The 20,845-nt window shown below is 45.9% G+C and overlaps 1 protein-coding gene across 4 annotated transcripts in view; it reads left to right on the forward strand.

Moving 5' to 3' along the window:
• HECW1 (HECT, C2 and WW domain containing E3 ubiquitin protein ligase 1) overlaps nucleotides 1–20,845 on the forward strand; it is a 564,607-nt gene that overhangs the window by 204,242 nt on the left and 339,520 nt on the right. For all 4 annotated transcript variants that reach the window (XM_073550028.1, XM_073550027.1, XM_073550030.1 and 1 more), the window contains one exon: nucleotides 3,107–3,431. In XM_073550028.1, coding sequence (XP_073406129.1) covers nucleotides 3,107–3,431 — 325 coding nt within the window. The remainder of the gene's footprint in view (nucleotides 1–3,106; nucleotides 3,432–20,845) is intronic.

Raw genomic sequence — 20,845 nt, forward strand, 5'->3', positions numbered from 1 at the left:
TGCAAACACAACTAGGCTAGTTTCTGCACAAAGTGCATGCAATGTTGGACTGTAGGAAAACTGCATCACGAGATTCACGACTGCACCGTTTGACCTTGGCCTAAGCCTAAATGTTGTTTCAAACAATTCCACAGAATACAGGATAATGGTAAGGCAAGATGGCACAGTGTCACAATGTGGTCAGTGTGGTAAAAAACTGCATGCATCTGACTGACTGAATGGGGTTTTGTATAAAAAATGTCACGTCTCCGTCAGATTTGGGGCCTGCTATTCCGCTCGCAGCCACTAGGAGGCGCTGGGCCGCCACTTCGCCGTCAGACTCGGGGACGGCTGTTCCTGCCTCGGCCACTGGAAGGCGCCGTGGTTCTATTACGTCGCCGTCAGACTCAGGGCCTATGGTCCCAGCTTTAGCCACTAGGAGGCACCGGTCTGTCACGTCACCGTTGGATTCGAGGCCTGCTGTTCCGGTCACGGCCTCTAGGAGGCGCCAGACCGCCACTTCACTGTCAGACTCGGGGACGGCTGTTCCTGCCTCGGCCACTGGGAGGCGCCGTGGTCCGCCCGTGAGTTATGGTGGTGACAGAGAAGTGGCTCCTGCGCAGGCATCTGGTGGGCGCAGGCTCCGCCCCTCTGTCAGTCATCAGGGGGTTACTGCAACTCCATCTGGCCTGGTCCTGGGGGCGGCCCTAATGACATCACCAGTCCAGGAACCTGTGAGGGATGACCTGATCCCTCAAATACCTTGGGACTGGTCTTGCAAGCCGCCGGATATATTCTTGGTTCCCCTGTGTGTTACTTAGTGATTGATTTCTGTTTGACTCTGACCTCAGCCTGGATTTCTGACCCCTCTTTTGCCTGACGATTCTGTACTTCTGCTACTCTCCTGGTTTGTGACCTTGGCCTGGATATTCTGACTCTGCTACTTCCTAACGATTCTGTACCTCTGCCGCCCTCCTGGTTTTTGACTCTGACCTTGGCCTGAAATTGACTCTGCTATTGCCTGCTGTTTTTGTACTTCACTCTGACGACCGTCCTGCTCTGGCCGCTGCTCCTATTCAGACAGCTACCTCCTGGGCTCTGTTGTAAATCCAGATCCCTGTATAGGGGTAAAGGGTATCAGTGTTTCTCAGGGTGTTGCCTGGCTGCAGCCCAGAACCGCAGGCGGACGTTACAAAAAATATGCGTTGACAGCTCAGTTTTTGACTATGTGACCCAAAATTAATGAGGTCAATTTGATCAACATAGAGCATCTGTTGAAAAGACCTTGCTGAACAATTTGCACTCATAAACAGCGATGTCAAAGCATTTTTTCTATTCAAAGGCTCCTTGCAGTCAACTACACTCACTTTTTTTTTTACCATATCCTTACTACATTACAACTGTGCTATCTGGCCTTGCCATCACCAGTTGATCCTGAACCCATTAATTCCACAATGGGAAGTGAGCAACGCTGATGATGTTCTGCATAGATGCATGTACAACCTGCAGATATCATGCACCTGTCCTATTCACTAGACCCTTTATACATCCTGAGACAGGTACGGACTGAGGCTGAGATTCAGCCTTGGCATTTGAACTCACACAGGCCCATGTTGTCGCCATCAAGAACCAGATGGGATATATTACTAATATTACCCTGGATGGAGAAAAGGAAGATTTACTACAAGACCAATATTTGTAAGGATACCCGTGGCCCGCTGGAGTAAGAGATGGAGTCAGTGACTTTGTGCTCCGTCACAATTTTTATCAGTATAGGTGTTTTGAGAACACCAATTCTGTTAACAGTGTAACAGACAAGGCGGCCCATGACCAGACAGGCCCTTCTGGCATTTGCGAGATGGCCAGTCCGGCTCTGTCCTGGGATATTGGTTGGACGTCATTAGTGCCACTCACTTCCTGATGCCGAAATTACATATACCATCACATAGCAGATCCAAGATAAATTCAGCGGGTTCAATCAGCTGTACTGTAGGTGCCACTTGGAACGCTTGGTGCTTACTGGTCACACTAATAAAAGACCTGAGTCTTATAGTTTTATAGTGTCTCCACATGAATAAGTCTCGAGTATCTACAACAATGTACCATTCATTAGCTAAGTTCCTTATATGAATTTTAATAGATAATAGGAAGCTGCTTACTTTCTGGGCCCATGTGCAGAGTTTACACATCTTGTGACCTTGGTGTTGACCAAGTTACTTAGATCTTCCAAATAGAGGTTTTAGCTGATTTTTGCCAGAATTTACTTAAAAAATATCTAATTAAATATTTTTATGATTCATCTGTTAATTAAATTGATTTGCAGGGTCATTCCCAAAATCACAAGTTAACTTATTGATCGATGGTGGTTTGACCACTGGGAACCTCTTCAGCAATCCCAAGATTGGGCTCTAGAACCCCAAGATTTGTACTCTGCAGTCTCATCTTTAATGGAGTAAAAGAGCGCATGATAGGCTTCCACGTCAATCATTGTCTATGGGACTACTGGAGAAAGCCAAGCCGTGTATTTGGCTATTTCTGGCAGTGAAATTGAAAATGAAAGAAGAGGAGGTCAAGTATACACAGCTCCGCTTCATTCAGCATGGGGCTTCAGAGCATTGTTTTCAGGGGTTCAAGAACCCAGATTTTGGGATCACTGGAGGTCCCTTTGGTCAGACCTTCATTGGTCAGCAAATTATTTCCTATCCAAATGAAACATTTCGAGTTTCGTCAGTGTTTTAGATGCCAGTTTCATCAGTTTTTAGTCAGTGTGTCCATTTCTACCATCAGTGTTTCATCAGTGATTTTTCACATATAACAAAAATGAATAAATTAACAAAAATGCAAAACTTTTCCTATCCATTGCAAGTTTAATCACAGACTGTACACGGATTGCACACTGATGCCATGATTTTATCCAAGTGCTGTCATTAATTTTCACGGACCCATAGACTTGTATGGGTCATTTTTGATGTGTGACTTGGATTAAAAAAGGACAAGTCTCAATGATTTGTTTTGCAGACACACAGTCTTTGTAATTTTTTTCGAGATTTTTTTTAACCTAATAATATGCCTGCTTGCATTTACTGTAATAAAGTTCTCAATTTTGTTTTTACATTTTGTATTACAGAATTTGTACCAAAACAGGTTCCTCGGCCTGGCTGCCATGGCTTCTCCATCGAGGAACTCGCAAAACAGGCGGCGATGTAAAGAACCGCTAAGGTACAGTTACAACCCTGACCAATTTCATAACATGGATATCAGGAACAGTCCACATGAAGGAGTAACTATACCGCGGTCCACAAGTGACACTGACCTGGTCACTTCAGATAGTCGCTCCACTCTTATGGTCAGCAGCTCCTACTACGCTATAGGGCACTCCCAGGATCTGGTTATATATTGGGATATAAAGGAGGAAGTGGATGCTGGAGACTGGATTGGCATGTACTTAATCGGTAAGTGTGTCATTTGTGATATTTTATGACATTTAAAATGTTGAATTTGTTTCAAATATTCTGTTATAAACCCTTTTACACATTCAGTATGGAACAGACCTCGGCCGGTAAAAAAAGAAAAATCCGGGATAGACATTTTGTGTTCTGAAAATAGAAAGGTAGATAAAAAGACAGAATTCTGAATTTTTTATGTCAAAATGCTGACATTTTGTTCCATAAACTTAACGTGAAAGTCAGATTTTGTAAATAGATTTTCGGCAATCACAAAAATATAATAGAAATATTCATTCATCTTTTTTTCTCCCCTTCTTCCTATAGCAATACATTTTTTTTTAATTTTTCCTCCGACTTAGCATTATGAGGGCTTGTTTTTTGCCAGATTAATTGAAATTTTCAATGATACAATTAGTTGTAACCAGAATGGAGCGAAATGGGTCGGTCAAATTAAAAAATCGCCGACTTTTGCTAAAGTCGGGTTTCGCCGATCGAAACCCGACCTTAGCGTGAGGTCGGCCATGCGGTCGCCGACTCAAGCACCAAAGTCGCGTTTCCCATAATGCTTCCAGCGCCTTTTCTCAGCCAATGATCAAGGACGCACACTGTGGGCAACGCGATGACATGGGCAGCGGCCACCACCATCTTAGAGAAGGGCATTGCAGTGATTGGCTTGCTTTGTGTGGCGTCACAGTGGCTATAAAAGCCCTGAAAGCCGACCGCCATCTTACTTCTGCCGATCTTAGCATAGGGAGAGGTTGCTGCTGCTCGTTCTCAATAGGGAGAGTGTTTAGGCATGAAAGAAAAAAAAATCTGTGCTACTGCTGATAGCGATTTTCACTGTACAACACAACAGTTAGTGTGCAGTGAAAGGGAAGGATTTTTTTTTTGTGCAGCAGCTCTGGTGGTTATTAGGCTGCCTTATAAGGCTACCTGATAGCTGCATTGCTGTGTGCACACTCCTGTGCAGACTGCTTTTTTAAAAGCAAAAATCCTTTTATTCCTTTCTTCTGCACAGTTACCGAGCGGTCATTTTTTCACACACCGTATAGAGGTGTACGCTCCTCACACACTACCGTGTACCGGCTGGTATCACGGACAAATACATGCTATGTGTGTGTGACTCCGTAAAAAAATACACGGAGATTTACATTTTTCCATCCATACACCATATAGAGGTGTCCGCTTCTCAAACAGTATCGTATACTGTATCTGCTGTTTGCGGATTACGGTCAAATCTATACTGAGACAGTGTGTGTGTGACTCCGTAAAAAAATAGACGGAGATTTACATTTTTCCAAATATACGCCGTATAGAGGTGTCCGCTTCTCAAACAGTATCGTATATCTGCTGTTTGCGGATTACAGTCACATCTATACCGAGACAGTGTGTGTGTGACTCCGTAAAAAAATAGACGGAGATTTAAAATTTTCCATACATACACCTTATAGAGGTGTCCGCTTCTCAAACAGTATCGTATATCTGCTGTTTGGATTGCGGTCACATCTATACAGAAACAGCGTGTGTGTGTGAGACTCCGGAAAAAATAGACGGAGATTTAACAATTTCCATACATACACCGTATAGAGCTGTCCACTTCTCAAACAGTATCGTATATCTGCTGTTTGGATTATGGTCACATCTATACAGACACATCGTGTGTGTGTGTGAGACTCCGGAAATACATATACGGACATTTCCATTTTTCCATACACCGTATAGAGCTGTCCGCTTCACAAACAGTATCGTATATCTGCTGTTCGCATTACGGTCACATCTATACAGAGACAGCGTGTGCGCTTCCCAAACAGTATCGTATATCTGCTGCTCGCATTACCGTCACATCTATACAGACACAGCATGTGTGTGTGTGAGACTCCAGAAATACATATACGGATATTTCCATTTTTCCATACACCGTATAGAGCTGTTCGCTTCACAAACAGTATCGTATATCTGCTGTTCGCATTACGGTCACATGTATACAGAGACAGCGTGTGTGTGTGTGAGACTCAGGAAATACATATACGGACATTTCCATTTTTCCATACACCGTATCGAGCTGTCCGCTTCTCAAACAGTATCGTATATCTGCTGTTTGGATTAGTGTCGCATCTATACAGAGACAGTGTGTGTGTGTGTGAGTGAGACTCAGGAAATACATATACGGACATTTCCATTTTTCCATACACCGTATCGAGCTGTCCGCTTCTCAAACAGTATTGTATATCTGCTGTTTGGATTAGTGTCATATCTATACAGAGACAGCGTGTGTGTGTGACTCCGTAAATACATATACGGACATTTCCATTTTTCCATACACTGAATACAGTTAGGTCCATATATATTTGGACAGAGACAACATTTTTATAATTTTGGTTCTAGACATTACTACAATGAATTTTAAACAAAACAATTCAGATGCAGTTGAAGTTCAGACTTTCAGCTTTCATTTGAGGGTATCCACATTAAAATTGGATGAAGGGTTTAGGAGTTTCAGCTCCTTAACATGTGCCACCCTGTTTTTAAAGGGACCAAAAGTAATTGGACAGATTAAATAATTGTAAATAAAATGTTCATTTCTAGTACTTGGTTGAAAACCCTTTGTTGGAAATGACTGCCTGAAGTCTTGAACTCATGGGCATCACCAGACACTGTGTTTCCTCCTTTTTGGTGCTCTGCCAGGCCTTCACTGTGGTGGTTTTCAGTTGCTGTTTGTTTGTGGGCCTTTCTGTCTGAAGTTTAGTCTTTAACAAGTGAAATGCATGGTCAATTGGGTTGAGATCAGGTGACTGACTTGGCCATTCAAGAATATTCCACTTCTTTGCTTTAATAAACTCCTGGGTTGCTTTGGCTTTAGTTTTGGGTCATTGTCCATCTGTAGTATGAAACGACGAACAATCAGTTTGGCTACATTTGGCTGGAACTGAGCACACAGTATGGCTCTGAATACCTCAGAATTCATTCGACTGCTTCAGTCCTGTGTCACATCATCAATAAACACTAGTGACCCAGTGCCCCTGGCAGCCATGCATGCCCAAGCTATCACACTGCCTCCGCTGTGTTTTACAGATGATGTGGTATGCTTTGGATCATGAGCTGTACCACGCCTTCACCATACTTTTCTCTTTCCATCATTCTGGTAGAGGTCGATCTTTGTTTCTTCTGTTCAAAGAATGTTCTTCCAGAACTGTGCTGGCTTTTTTAGATGTTTTTTAGCAAATTCTAGTCTAGCCTTTTGATTCTTGATGCTTATGAGTGGCTTGTACCGTGCAGTGAATCCTCTGTATTTACTTTCATGCAGTCTTCTCTTTATGGTAGATTTTGATATTTATACGCCTACTTCCTGGAGAGTGTTGTTCATTTGGTTGGCTGTTGTGAAGGGGTTTCTCTTCACCATGGAGACTATTCTGCGATCCTCCACCACTGTTGTCTTCTGTGGGCGCCCAGGTCTTTTTGCATTGATGAGTTCACCAGCGCTTTCTCTCTTTCTCAGGATGTACCAAACTGTAGATTTTGCCACTCCTAATGTTGTAGCAATTTCTCGGATGGGTTTTTTTCTGTTTTTGTAGCATAAGGATGGTGTCACGGTCCCTGCCGCGGCTGCTTACCTACGCGGTCCCGTCTCCCGGCGCGCTCCTGCTTCTCGGCGTGTCCCCGCGCCTGACCTCCGGGTACCCCGGCGCCGGTCCTGCACGCCTGCGCACTATGTTGCTACTGACACGCCGGCCTCCAGGAACTGTGACGCGGTAGTGCCGCCCCCAACATGGCGGTGCCCACCGGCTACTTCTGCTCAGCGTCAGGCCAGGTAAGACGCCTGACTATCATTTGCAGTGACGCTGCCTTCCCTGTCAGCGTTCGCTTTGTCTCAGGCCCTGTTCTCCGTCCTCTGTCCCTGTTTGCGCTACCGCTGGTAGCTCCTTCTCTGCACCTCCTGCCTTGCTCTGAGTCTGCCTTAAGCTCTTGTGTCTCTCCCTGTCCTGCCTCTCTCGGCTACCTGCCTGTGCCTTCTATTCCCCGTGTACACCTGACGTCCACCTCAGCCTTCCGTGCGCTGTCTTACCTGTACCTGGCCTCTCTCTTGCAGCCTCCAGTCTCCACCATCCTCTGTGCCCCGTTCCTGTGCCCTGTCCCTGCTCAGTGGTCCCCGTGCTCTTCTGTGCCTAGCAGCTCGGTTTCCTCTGTGCCTGCTTTCCGGTGTTTAGCCCCAGTCACCCCTTTGGCTCCGGCTGTCGAGGTTCCATCCTCCGTGGGCCTGTCCCTAACACTCCCTGTATAGGGGTGGCTACACCTGGTCCGCTCGCCCTCGGGGACTCTGGGGCCACGACCCAGAGGGTCCACTCCCGGGTTGTCTTCTCATCTCCACCCCGAAACAGCATACCGAAACAACATAGTCAGGCCATGGATCCCACTGGAGCCGCGACCGCGCAAAAAGAGTTACTTTTCCTCCGGGAGAATCAAACGCGTATAATGTCCTTTATGAAAACCATGGACTTGCGCCTCTCCGCTCTCCAATCCTCTGACCTGGGTAACGCCACCCAGTTGGCTGGCTTACAACAAGAGTTGGCCCAGTAGCACTCAGACACATATCCTCAGTTACATGGCATCGGTGGACGGTCGATTGCTTTCGTTGCAGTCGGCTGCCTCTGCTTCCCCCCCCAGCCGCGGTTTCTCATCCTCCCCCGCGGTTGGTCAAACCGCCCTGGTATGACGGGGATGCCAAATTGTGCCGGGGTTTTTTAAACCAATGCCACCTCCATTTTGAACTTCTGCCCCAGCAGTACCCCACGGACCGAGCCAAGGTGGCCTTCATCATCTCCCATTTGGAAGGGGACGCCCTGGCTTGGGTGAATCCCCTCTGGGAACGTGATGACCCCGCGGTCACCCAGTTATCTGTTTTTATGGACACTTTTCATCGGGTGTTTGACAAACCGGGTCGTCTAGCCTCCACCACTGAGGCCCTGTTTAATCTTTGCCGAAGTTCGCAAACCGTGGGCCAGTATGCCATTCAGTTTCGGACCTTGTCCTCTGATTTGGGCTGGAACAACAAAGCGTTGGTGGGCGCTTTTTGGCGGGGCCTCTCGTGAGAGAAGGCTTTCTCGACCGTTGCCTTCAGTTTGCAGACCACCCAGTCCCCGACCCAGGACCCTCACTCCCGCCTCTGCACCCGAGCCAATGCAGGTAGACCGCCTTAAACTCTCCGACCATCGTCATAGGGAGAGGAGCCTCCAGGGTCTTTGTTTCTATTGTGGCAGCAGTTCCCATTTGCTCCGAACTTGTCCTGATTGTCCGGAAAACTTCTCCGCCTAGGCCAGGTAAGAGAGGCCTCCCCAGGTGCATGTGATACCTCTCAACCCCTCACTTTGTCTGTCCTCTTGCATGTCGGTGGTAAGCGGGCTTCTCTGGTGGACTATGTGGACTTGGGCACCGCCGGTAATTTTATTAGGCTAGAGGAGGTCAACAAATTTTCTGTCCCCGTGAGGACCTTGGAAAACCCCGAGGTTTTCGCATCCGTAGATGGTCGACCCTTGCAAGAGACCATTACGCTTGTCACCCAAGAAGTAGAGCTGCAAGTAGGGGCCCTGCACAAAGAGAAAATTACGTTTTATCTCTTAGCAGGTATCTCTCACCCTACCCTACTCAGTCTTCCTTGGCTGCGGCTCCGCGAGCCCACCTTAGATTGGCATAAAGGTAACGTTTTGCGTTGGAAGGAGTCCTGTCAGTCTCAGTGTCTGCTGTCGGTGCGTCCTGTAGGTATAACCCGTCCTCCCTCTGTTCCCTCGGGTTTGCCTTTTGCAAACAGTTCTTTTTCGGATATGTTTGACAAGAAAGAAGCTGAGACTCTTCCTCCTCACAGTCCCTAGGATTTCCCCATCGAGCTCGTTCCAGGTACCACTCCTCCTCATGGAAGGATTTATCCCCTCTCCTTGGCAGAGACCCAAGCCATGTCGGAGTACATCCAGGACAATCTGGCCAGAGGCTTCATTCGGAAATCTTTTTCCCCTGCAGGAGCAGGCTTCTTTTTTTGTGAAGAAGAAGGATGGGTCTCTTAGCCCGTGGATTGACTATCGTGGCCTGAATCGCATCACGGTGAAGAAAAAATACCCACTGCCACTCATCTCTGAGCTCTTTGATCGCCTGAGGGGAGCACGAGTATTTACCAAGCTCGACCTACAAGGAGCCTACAATCTTGTTCGCATACGTTCCGGGGATGAGTGGAAGACTGCGTTCAACACACAAGACGGCCACTACGAGTATTTGGTTATGCCGTTTGGTCTCTGCAACGTACCTGCAGTATTCCAGGAACTCGTAAATGACATCTTTCGAGATCTCCTCTTCTCCTGTGTAGTGGTCTACTTAGATGACATCTTAGTCTTCTCCCTCGACCTGTCCATGCATCGTCGAGATGTCCTCCAAGTCTTCCAACGCCTCAGAGAGAACCACCTTTTTGCCAAGTTGGAGAAGTGCATCTTTGAGCAAGCTTCGTTGCCTTATCTTGGTTATATCGTCTCGAGCTCGGGGTTAGAGATGGATCCTGTGAAAGTCTCGGCTGTTCTCAATTGGACACGCCTCCTTGGAGTAAAAGCAATCCAGTGTTTTTTGGGACTAGCCAATTATTATAGGCAATTTATCCCCCATTTTTCTTCTCTGACTAAGCCTTTTTCTGCTCTCATCCGCAAAGGAGCCAACCCCAATCTTTGGCCTCCTGATGCGGAAGCCGCCTTTGAGGTTCTAAAACAAGAATTTGCAAAGTCTCCTGTGCTCCATCGCCCGGATACCAATAGGCCATTCATTCTCGAGGTTGATGCATCCTCAGTTTGAGCAGGAGCAGTCCTTCTGCAAAAATCCTCCTCTGGCCATTTTCTCACCTGCGGTTTTTTTCTAAGGCCTTCTCCGCTCCTGAACGAAATTATTCCATTGGAGACAGAGAGCTACTGGCCATAAAAATGGCTCTCGAAGAGTCCATCTTCTCAAGGGAGCCGTCCATCCATTCATCATATTCACGGATCATAAGAATTTGGCCTACTTTCAGTCCGCTCAAAGGCTCAACCCACGGCAAGCCAGATGGTCCTTGTTTTTCAGGCATTTTGATTTTGAACTCCACTTTTGACCCGGGAATAAGAACATCAAGGCGGACACCCTATCACGGTCATTCTTGTCAGTGGATAAGGAGGATGGACCGGCACATCTCATCGATCCTGCCAAAATTCTTACTGTGGCTCCACTGAGCATGGTTTCCCCACCTGCTGGTAAAACCCTTGTTCGAAGTGGAGACAGACTGAAGGTCCTACGTTGGAGTCATTCATCTAGAGTCTCAGAAGGCATATCAAATGTAAGGGTTGGGGGTCACTTGGGTAATGGTGATCACAAATTACCGTATTTTTCGGACCATAAGACGCACTTTTTTCCCCCAAAATTTTGGGGGAAAATGGGGGGTGCGTCTTATGGGCGCAATATACTCACCTCCGGGGCTCTGCGGTGCGGTGGTGGCAGCGGGCGGGGCTCTGCGGTGCGGTGGTGGCAGCAAGCTGGGCTCTGCGGGGCGGTGGTGGCGGCGGGCTGTGCTCCGATGCAGGGGCGGCGGCTCCGCCAGCATTTCCTTCAAGCCCGGAGGCCCCCCCGCACATCCCTTGCTGGCCGCCGCCATGTTGTGGTGGCCTCTGGGAACATGGACGCCGGGAAGATGGCCGCTGGTCCGGGGACAGCATATGCGCGGCTTCAGATCTCGTCCCCGGACCGGCGGCCATCTTCCCGGCGTCCATGTTCCCGGAGGCCACCGCAACATGGCGGCGGCCAGCAAGGGATGTGCGGGGGGGCCTCCGGGCTTGGAGGAAATGCCGGCGGAGCCACTGCCACCACCGCCCTGCAGAGGCCCACCTGCCCCAGCACAACTGCCCCAGCTTCAGGACAGCTGCCCCAGCAAAGCTGCCCCAGCCTCAGGACAGCTGCCCCAGCCTCAGGACAGCTGCCCCAGCCCCACATAGCTGCCCCAGCCTCAGGACAGCTGCCCCAGCACAGCTGCCCCAGCCTCAGGATAGCTGCCCCAGCCCCACACAGCTGCCCCAGCCTCAGGACAGCTGCCTCAGCCTCAGGACAGCTGCCCCAGCCCCACACAGCTGCCCCAGCCTCAGGACAGCTGCCCCAGCCTCAGGACAGCTGCCCCAGCCCCACACAGCTTCCCCAGCCTCAGGACAGCTGCCCCAGGACAGCTGCCCCAGCCTCAGGACAGCTGCCCCAGCACAGCTGCCCCAGCCTCAGGACAGCTGCCCCAGCCCCACACAGCTGCCCCAGCCTCAGGACAACTGCCCCAACACAGCTGCCCCTGCCCCAGCACAGCTGCCCCAGCCTCAGGACAGCTGCCCCAGCACAGCTGCCCCTGCCCCAGCACAGCTGCCCCAGCCTCAGGACAGCTGCCCCTGCCCCAGCGCAGCTGCCCCAGCACAACCAACCTGCCCCAGCACAGAGCCGCCACCGCACGAGCCTGGACCACTGAATGACCCCTGTGACTACTCCTCCACCTGTGCCGGATCCCTTCCCAGGTAAGCTGAATTCGGACTGTAAGACGGACCCCCATTTGACACATTATTATTTTTTTCCCTATTTTCCTTCTGAAAATTGGGGTGCGTCTTATGGTCCGGTGCGTCTTATAGTCCGAAAAATACGGTAATAAGTTTTCATGTATCCTTTAATAAGATGTGTAGTAGAGGGGTTACAAGGACACTAAACTTCAGGAAAGCAAATTTCCAACGGATGAGAGATGATCTTGGTGCAATTAACTGGGACGATATCCTGAGACATAAAAATACACAAAGAAAATGGGAGACATTTATTAACATCCTGAATAGGACCTGTGCACAATATATACCATATGGGAATAAACATGTGAGAAATAGGAGGAAACCACTATGGCTAAATAGAGCTGTAAGTGGTGCAATAAGAGATAAAAATAAAGCATTTAGAGAAATAAACCAAGTAGGTAGTGATGAGGCATTAACTAAATACAGAAGATTAAATAAATTCTGTAAAAAGCAAATCAAGACAGCAAAGATTGAGACAGAGACTCATTGCCAGAGAAAGTAAAAATAATCCCAAAATATTCTTTAACTACATAAATAGTAAGAATGATCTGCTAACAGCTAAATCAAATGGTCATTACTCCATGCTAATTCTCTTGGATCTCTCTGCAGCATTCGACACTGTGGATCATCAGCTCCTCCTCACTATGTTCCATTCCATTGGCCTCAAGGACACCGTTCTCTCCTGGTTCTCCTCCTATCTCTCCGACCGCTCCTTTACTGTTTCTTTTGCCGGTTCCTCCTCCTCTCACCTTCCCCTTACTGTTGGGGTTCCTCAAGGATCGGTTCTAGGCCCCCTCCTCTTCTCCTTGTACACTGCCCCTATTGGTCAAACAATCAGTAGATTTGGTTTCCAGTACCATCTCTATGCTGATGACACCCAATTATACGCTTCTTCTCCTGACATCACGCCAGCCTTTCTAGAAAACACTGGCGATTGTCTAAACGCTGTGTCTAATATCATGTCCTCATTATATCTGAAACTGAACCTGTCAAAGACTGAACTCCTGGTGTTTCCTCCCGCTACTAATGTACCTACACCCGACATTGCCATTTCCGTGTGTGGTTCCACTATTACTCCCCAGCAACATGCCCGCTGTCTTGGGGTCATACTTGATTCCGAGCTTTCCTTTGCCCCCCACATTCGATCACTGGCTCGCTCTTGTCATCTGCACCTCAAAAACATTTCTAGAATTCGACCTTTTCTTACTTTTGACTCTGCAAAAACTCTTACTGTTTCTCTTATTCATTCTTGTCTCGACTATTGTAACTCTCTTCTAATCGGTCTCCCTCTTACCAAACTCTCCCCTCTCCAATCTGTCTTGAATGCTGCAGCCAGGATCATATTCCTCACCAATCGTTACACCGATGCCTCTACCTTGTGCCAGTCATTACACTGGCTACCCATCCACTCCAGAATTCAGTATAAACTTATTACCCTCACCCACAAAGCCCTCCATGGCTCAGCACCACCCTACATCTCCTCCCTTGTTTCAGTATACCACCCTACCCGCGCCCTCCGTTCTGCTGATGACCTGAGGTTAGTATCCTCAATAGTCAGAACCTCCCACTCCCGTCTCCAAGACTTTACACGTGCCGCGCCAATTCTTTGGAATGTACTTCCCAGGTCAATACGATTAGTCCCCAATCCCCACAATTTTAAGCGTGTCCTGAAAACGCATTTATTCAGACTGGCCTATCGCCTCAACACATTAACCTAACCTATCCCTGTGTGGCAGAGCCAAAAGTTTTACCATAACCAGGTTCCCAGCATCATGTTCCCACATGCTTTATGCATCCATTAGCCCTCTGTGTCTGTACTGTTACACACTTAACATTATGGCTGGTCCATACAATCAGAGCAACTGTTACCACCCACCTTTCGTGTCTCCCTCTTTCCTCATAGACTGTAAGCTTGCGAGCAGGGCCCTCACTCCTCTTGGTATTTGTTATAATCTAATGTATGTGATTATTGTTATGCTGTAATGTCTATTGTCTGTACAAATCCCCTCTGAAATGTAAAGTGCTGCGGAATATGTCGGCGCTATAAAAATAAAATTTATTATTATTATTATAAACTAAAAAATGATAGTGTTGGTCCCCTTAAAAATAGTCTGGGTGAAATGGTGGATGAGGATGAGGAAAAAGCCAATATGCTAAATGACTTTTTTCAACAGTATTTACACTAGAAAATACCATGACGGATAACATGATCAGGGATAAAAATTCTCCATTAAATGTCACCTGCTTAACCCAGCAGGAAGTACGGCGGCATCTAAAAATCACTAAAATTGACAAATCCCCGGGCCCGGATGGGATACACCCCCGAGTACTGCAGGAATTAAGCACAGTCATAGATAGACCATTATTTTTAATCTTTAAAGATTCCATAATAACAGGGTTTGTACCACAGGACTGGTGTATAGCAAATGTGGTGCCAATATTCAAAAAGGGGACAAAAACTGAACTTGGAAATTATAGGCCAGTAAGTTTAACCTCAACTGTGGGTAAAATCCTGGAGGGTTTTCTAAGAGATACTATACTGGAGTATCTGGAGAAGAATAACCTCATGACCCAATATCAACATGGGTTTACAAGGGACCGTTCCTGTCAGACTAACCTGATAAGCTTTTATGAAGAGGTAAGTTCTGGACTTGACCAAGGGAATGCAGTGGACGTGGTGTACATGGACTTTTCAAAAGCTTTTGATACGGTGCCACACAAAAGGTTGATACATAAAATGAGAACAATGGGGATAGGGAAAAATGTGTAGGTGGGTTAAGAGCTGGCTCAGGGATAGGTAACAAAGGGTGGTTATTAATGGAGTACACTTGGACTGGGTCACGGTTAGCAGTGGGGTACCACAGGGGTCAGTTTTGGGCCTGCTTCTTTTTAACATATTTATTAATGACCTTGTAGGGGGCATAGAGAGTAGAATTTCAATATTTGTAGCTGACACTAAACTCAGCAGGGTAATCAATACAGAGGAGGACAATTTTATATTACAGGATGATTTATGTAAACTAGAAGCTTGGGCTGATAAATGGCAAATGAGCTTTAATGGGGATAAATGTAAGGTCATGCACTTGGGTAGAACGAACAAGATGTATAATTATGTGCTTAATTGTAAAACACTGGGCAAAACTGTCACTGAAAAAGACCTGGGTGTATGGGTGGACGACAAACTCACATTTAGTGGCCAGTGTCAGGCAGCTGCTGCAAAGGCAAATAAAATAATGGGATGCATTAAAAGAGGCATAGATGCTCATGAGGAGAACATAATTTTACCTCTATATAAGTCACTAGTGCGACATAGCTGAACTGGAGCGGGTGCAGAGAAGAGCGACCAAGGTTATTAGGGAACTGAGGGATCTGCAATACCAAGACAGGTTATTACACTTGGGGTTATTTAATTTGGAGAATCGAAGGCTTAGGGGTGATCTTATTACAATGTATAAATATATTCGGGGACAGTATCTAATGATCTTTTTACTCTTAGACCTGTGACGGGAACAAGGGGGCATCCTCTAAGTCTGGAGGAAAGAAGGTTTAAGCATACTCACAGACGCAGATTCTTTACTGTTAGAGCAGTGAGACTATGGAACTCTCTGCCATATGATGTTGTAATGAGTGATTCCCTACTTAAATTTAAGAGGGGACTGGATGCCTTTCTTGAAAAGTATAATATTACAGGGTATATACACTAGTTTCCCTAATATTGCATTGATCCAGGGAGCTAGTCTGATTGCCATATGTGGAGTCGGGAAGGAATTTTTTTCCCCAATGTGAAGCTTACTGTTTGCCACATGGGTTTTTTTTGCCTTCCTCTGGATCAACATGTCAGGGCAGGTTAGGATAGGATATGGGTTGAACTAGATGGACTTAAAGTCTCCCTTCAATCTTAATAACTATGTTACTATGTAATAACTATGGTAAGTTTTCTGGACATGCAGGAGTTAAAAAAACTCTCTCTCTTGTCTCCCGCCATTATTGGTGGCCTTCGCTTCGCAAAGACGTCCTGAATTTCATCACCTCCTGTCCCTCTTGTGCCAGGAACAAAGTCGCTCGACACCCTCCTTCGGGACTCCTACATCTGTTACCTGTGCCTGCAAATCCATGGACCCACTCTTGAGGAAGGAGACTTCATCACCGATTTGTCTCCTTCCTCAAGATGTACTGTCATATTAGTGGTCGTTGGTCGGTTTCCCAAAATGGCCCACTTCATTCCGTTGCCTAGCCTGCCTACTGCTCCTGAGTTGGCGAAGATTTTTCTGCTCCATGTCTTCCGGCTCCATGGCTTCCCTCAGCATATTGTCTCAGATCGAAGGGTCCAGTTTACCTCCCGTTTTTGGCGAGCTCTCTGCGGATTGTTGAAGGTAACTCTGGATTTTTCCTCAGCCTATCATCCCCAGTCGAATGGTCAAGTTGAGCAAGTCAACCAGGCTCTAACTTCCTACCTCTGGCACTTCTCCAATGCTCACCAAGATGACTGGGTCTCTCTTCTTCCTTGGGCAGAATTCGCCTACAACAATCATCCAAGTGAAGCCTCCTCTAAGTCTCCCTTTTTTGTGGTTTTTGAACAACATCCCGGCATCCCCCTTCCTGTTTTCCCCGCCTCGGATGTACCGGCAGCGGACTCCTTGTCTAGGGACTTCTCTCAGATTTGGAGGGAGACCAAAGAAGCCCTTGAAAAAGCCAGTCTCAAGATGAAGAGGTATGCCGACAAAAAACGGTTGGATGCCTCTCCGTTTCTCCCAGGAGTATATAGCAAATTGGCTTGGATATATTACAAAGAATATTAAAACTTAACTTTTAATCACAAGTTTAAAACCTGTATAGTGAAAAATATGGTGCCATACATAAAATAATAGTGCCAGTGCAAAAGTGCCAATAAAAACAAATTGTATGAGACGCCTTAATTTATCCAGATAATAAACGGATTATTTCTCTTTTTTGTGTCTATATGTGACCAGGTATTATTATTCCAGATGCATTAACCATATACCATCTCAACATACATACCGACACTTTATAGTTCTTACAGTATCCAATTTAGGAAGCTATTACGTTTCTTGTTTCCATTTCAAACCTTTAAGAACAATTATAGAGACAAGGCGAATCAATAAGGAGAAAATTAACTCTCCACCTCCAATATATCTATATTATAGCCGCATATTTTAGGTCAAAATGAATCATAAAAAACACTCATGGAGTCCAGTATAATATATTGCCCTATGTTCCACAATATTACTGCCTATTAAATACTCTCATGGTGCAATAATAATATGACATTATACTCATCTCATTTGTATTAGTCCTATACACCGATGCCTGTATATGCGCTCTTGTATGGGGGGCCGCCACTCTTAGCATATCCTATTGCCTGCATTCATCTGGGCGGCCTTTTTCATACACCGTTCTCCCAACGCGTTTCATCTATTCAGGACTCATCAGGGGAGTTTATGGAGTTCAATTAGACACATAGCACGCAGATATCACCTCTCTTTACTTTATAATAACTGAGCACCACATGGTAACCTATCAGTTTCCGGACGCCGGGTACCGTACTTCCGGTCCCTCCATATGCAATGGGCCGTCGCCGTCTGCATGCCCCACTTCCTGGGCTCGGCTTAGGGCCATACGCGTCACATCCGGTCCCGGAGATACAGCGTCATCCCAGCATCGCTCACATGACCCATAGTGTCCATGACAACCTGACGCTGCACCTCCTCACCCGGTCGCATTTCTGCCATATGTCTTACGTATAGTATTAGTGTAGCTTATCTCCACAATACTAAAAACGGCTGCATCCAGGTTTTAAGTAATTTTATTCAGGCTTGTTTATTGCTGAATACCCTAAAAATGGACACATTGCTTGGATTCCATAACCAACTTTTTCGCTCACATTTACAATAGAAAAAGGACAAAAGGAACGTGTCTACAGAAAAAACACACCTAGAAAAAATATATGGGAATCATATAATTGGGGTCGTATAATCATCCGGTATGATGTACAATATAGGTATTATAATCATCTAATATGTTGTTGAATGCTAATTAGGGACACCACGGATCTTCTTGCTTATGGAAAAATAGAAAGGGTGCTCACTAGGTCTCTCCCTAATGATCCCTCACTAACTACTCCCTACCTCACGCGGAGGTTGGCACCCTAATATCCTGCGTAAGTGGCGCCCCCACTTAACGGCGGCTCTCCCTAGTAAAACTCACCCTGTTGTTCCCTCCCTACAAGAAGGAAGAAAAGGAGAGTGTATCGTTTAGTCCGTTAGGGTACACTGTTTGTAGGGTAAAAATCCAATACGTTTCTCTTTGGAGGATGTATTTGTCCCAATCACCTCCTCTCTGATTTCTGGATACCTTTTCGATACCTATAAAGCTGACCATCTTAAGATCTCCCTTATGACTCTGGTTAATATGATTGGCTACTGGAGTATCACGTTTATTGACGGTATCCCTATGATGCTCTCCTACCCTTACTCTGAGTTCTCTCTTTGTCTTGCCGACATATTCTAAACCACATCTGCACGTCATCTTATAAATTACCCCTACAGATCTGCAGTTAATGAATTGCTGAATGGGGTATATTTTTCTTGTGATATTGCTACAGAATTCATTGTTTTTTTCAATCGACATACAGTATTTGCAGCAACCACATTTAAAGCATCCTTTTGGTTGGGTGCCCAACCATGTGGCGCTGTCAACACTTTTTGGGGCAAAATGGCTACGGACCAACCTATCTTTCAACGAACGGCCCTTCTTATATGTAATCTGTGGGTTACTAGGAATGATTCTTGTGAAGTCCTGATCCATACACAGAATCGGCCAGTGTCGATTTATTATTTCTTTTATATCTTTGGCTCCATTACAATATTTTGTGATGAATCTTGTAGTACCTTCATCCTTAGTTTTCTGCGAAGGGATGAGTAGATCTTTTCTATCCCTAGCCAGAGATGTCCTATATGCATTCCTTATGATCCCATCCGGGTACCCCCGTTCTAGGAAACGTGATCTCAAATCATCAGCTTGCAATTTATAGGTATCTCGATCTGAGCAATTCCTTCTCATTCGAAGGTACTGTCCTTTAGGGATGCCTTTTTTCAAAGGAACTGGGTGGTTAGATTCCCATCTTAAAAGTGAATTAGAAGATGTAGGTTTTCTATATGTTTTTGTTAGAAGGCGACCATTCTCACCCCGTTCAATAAGGACATCCAAAAAAGGTAATCTGCAAGCATTGACCTCACAAGTAAAGCTAAGGTCCAAATCGTTCTTATTAAGGCCTTTAACAAAGTTACAAAAACCATTCTCATCACCCTTCCAGATTACAAAAACATCGTCCATGTAGCGAAGCCACAGGACAATGTTTTCTTCCGCCACTTCTGAATATTCCCCAAAGATGGCATTTTCCTCCCACCAGCCCAGGAGCAAATTTGCATAAGATGGTGCACAGGGGCTACCCATCGCGGTGACCCTGAGCTGGTGGAAGTACTTGCCATCAAAAAGAAAATAATTTTTTGTTAGGCAAAATTCAAGGGCCCTCATCACAAATTGATTGTGTTCTGTGTATTGTAGACCTCTCGTTCTTAAATAGTAGTCCGCAGCCATTAATCCCTTCTCATGGGGAATCGATGAGTACAGAGCCTCTACATCGATTGAACCCAAGATCATATTGGTGTCCAATTCAATGTTATCCAGTTTCAATAAAAGATCCGTGGTGTCCCGTGTATAAGAGCTCAAAGAGACCACAAAGGGTCTCAGGATTTTATCAACATATAAACCTAAATTTTGGGTTAGACTCCCAATTCCAGAGACTATAGGTCTTCCTCTCAATGGTACTAGACCCTTGTGTACCTTTGGTAGAGCATAGAAAGTTGCTACTACCGGGTGTACAGGGATTATAAAATCTCTTTCATTTTTATCAATTAATTTTAATTGAAATGCCCCATCAACCAAAATTTTTAGTTCTCTAAGGTATAGTTCTGTAGGGTTACGTTCAAGTATCTCGTTACCCATGGATTTCTGTAGTAGAGAGTAACACATTTTGACCTAAAATATGCGGCTATAATATAGATATATTGGAGGTGGAGAGTTAATTTTCTCCTTATTGATTCGCCTTGTCTCTATAATTGTTCTTAAAGGTTTGAAATGGAAACAAGAAACGTAATAGCTTCCTAAATTGGATACTGTAAGAACTATAAAGTGTCGGTATATATGTTGAGATGGTATATGGTTAATGCATCTGGAATAATAATACCTGGTCACATATAGACACAAAAAAGAGAAATAATCCGTTTATTATCTGGATAAATTAAGGCGTCTCATACAATTTGTTTTTATTGGCACTTTTGCACTGGCACTATTATTTTATGTATGGCACCATATTTTTCACTATACAGGTTTTAAACTTGTGATTAAAAGTTAAGTTTTAATATTCTTTGTAATATATATCCAAGCCAATTTGCTATATACTTTTGACCGGTATTGGTAAAATAGACCCCCGCTATCAAAAACTTTCTCCCAGGAGATAGGGTTTGGCTATCCTCACGGTATATCAGATCCTGGGAACCCCGAGTAAATATTAATGCTCCTCTTATTATGAGACGATTCCTCACCAGCATTAGGAAGAGGGGGAGTAAAGGGGGTACTGTCACAGTCCCTGCCGCGGCTGCTTACCTGCGCGGTCCCATCTCCCGACACGCTCCTGCTTCTTGGCGCACCCCCGCGCCTGACCTCCGGGTACCCCGGCACCGGTCCTGCGTGCCTGTGCACTATGTTGCTCCTGACACGCCAGCCTCCAGGAACTGTGATGCGGTGGCACCGCCCCAACAC

The sequence above is a fragment of the Dendrobates tinctorius genome, unplaced genomic scaffold (genome assembly GCF_039654945.1).
Source record: "Dendrobates tinctorius isolate UK_male_01 unplaced genomic scaffold, ASM3965494v1 ptg000162l, whole genome shotgun sequence".
In the NCBI taxonomy this organism is placed as follows: Eukaryota; Metazoa; Chordata; class Amphibia; order Anura; family Dendrobatidae; genus Dendrobates; species Dendrobates tinctorius.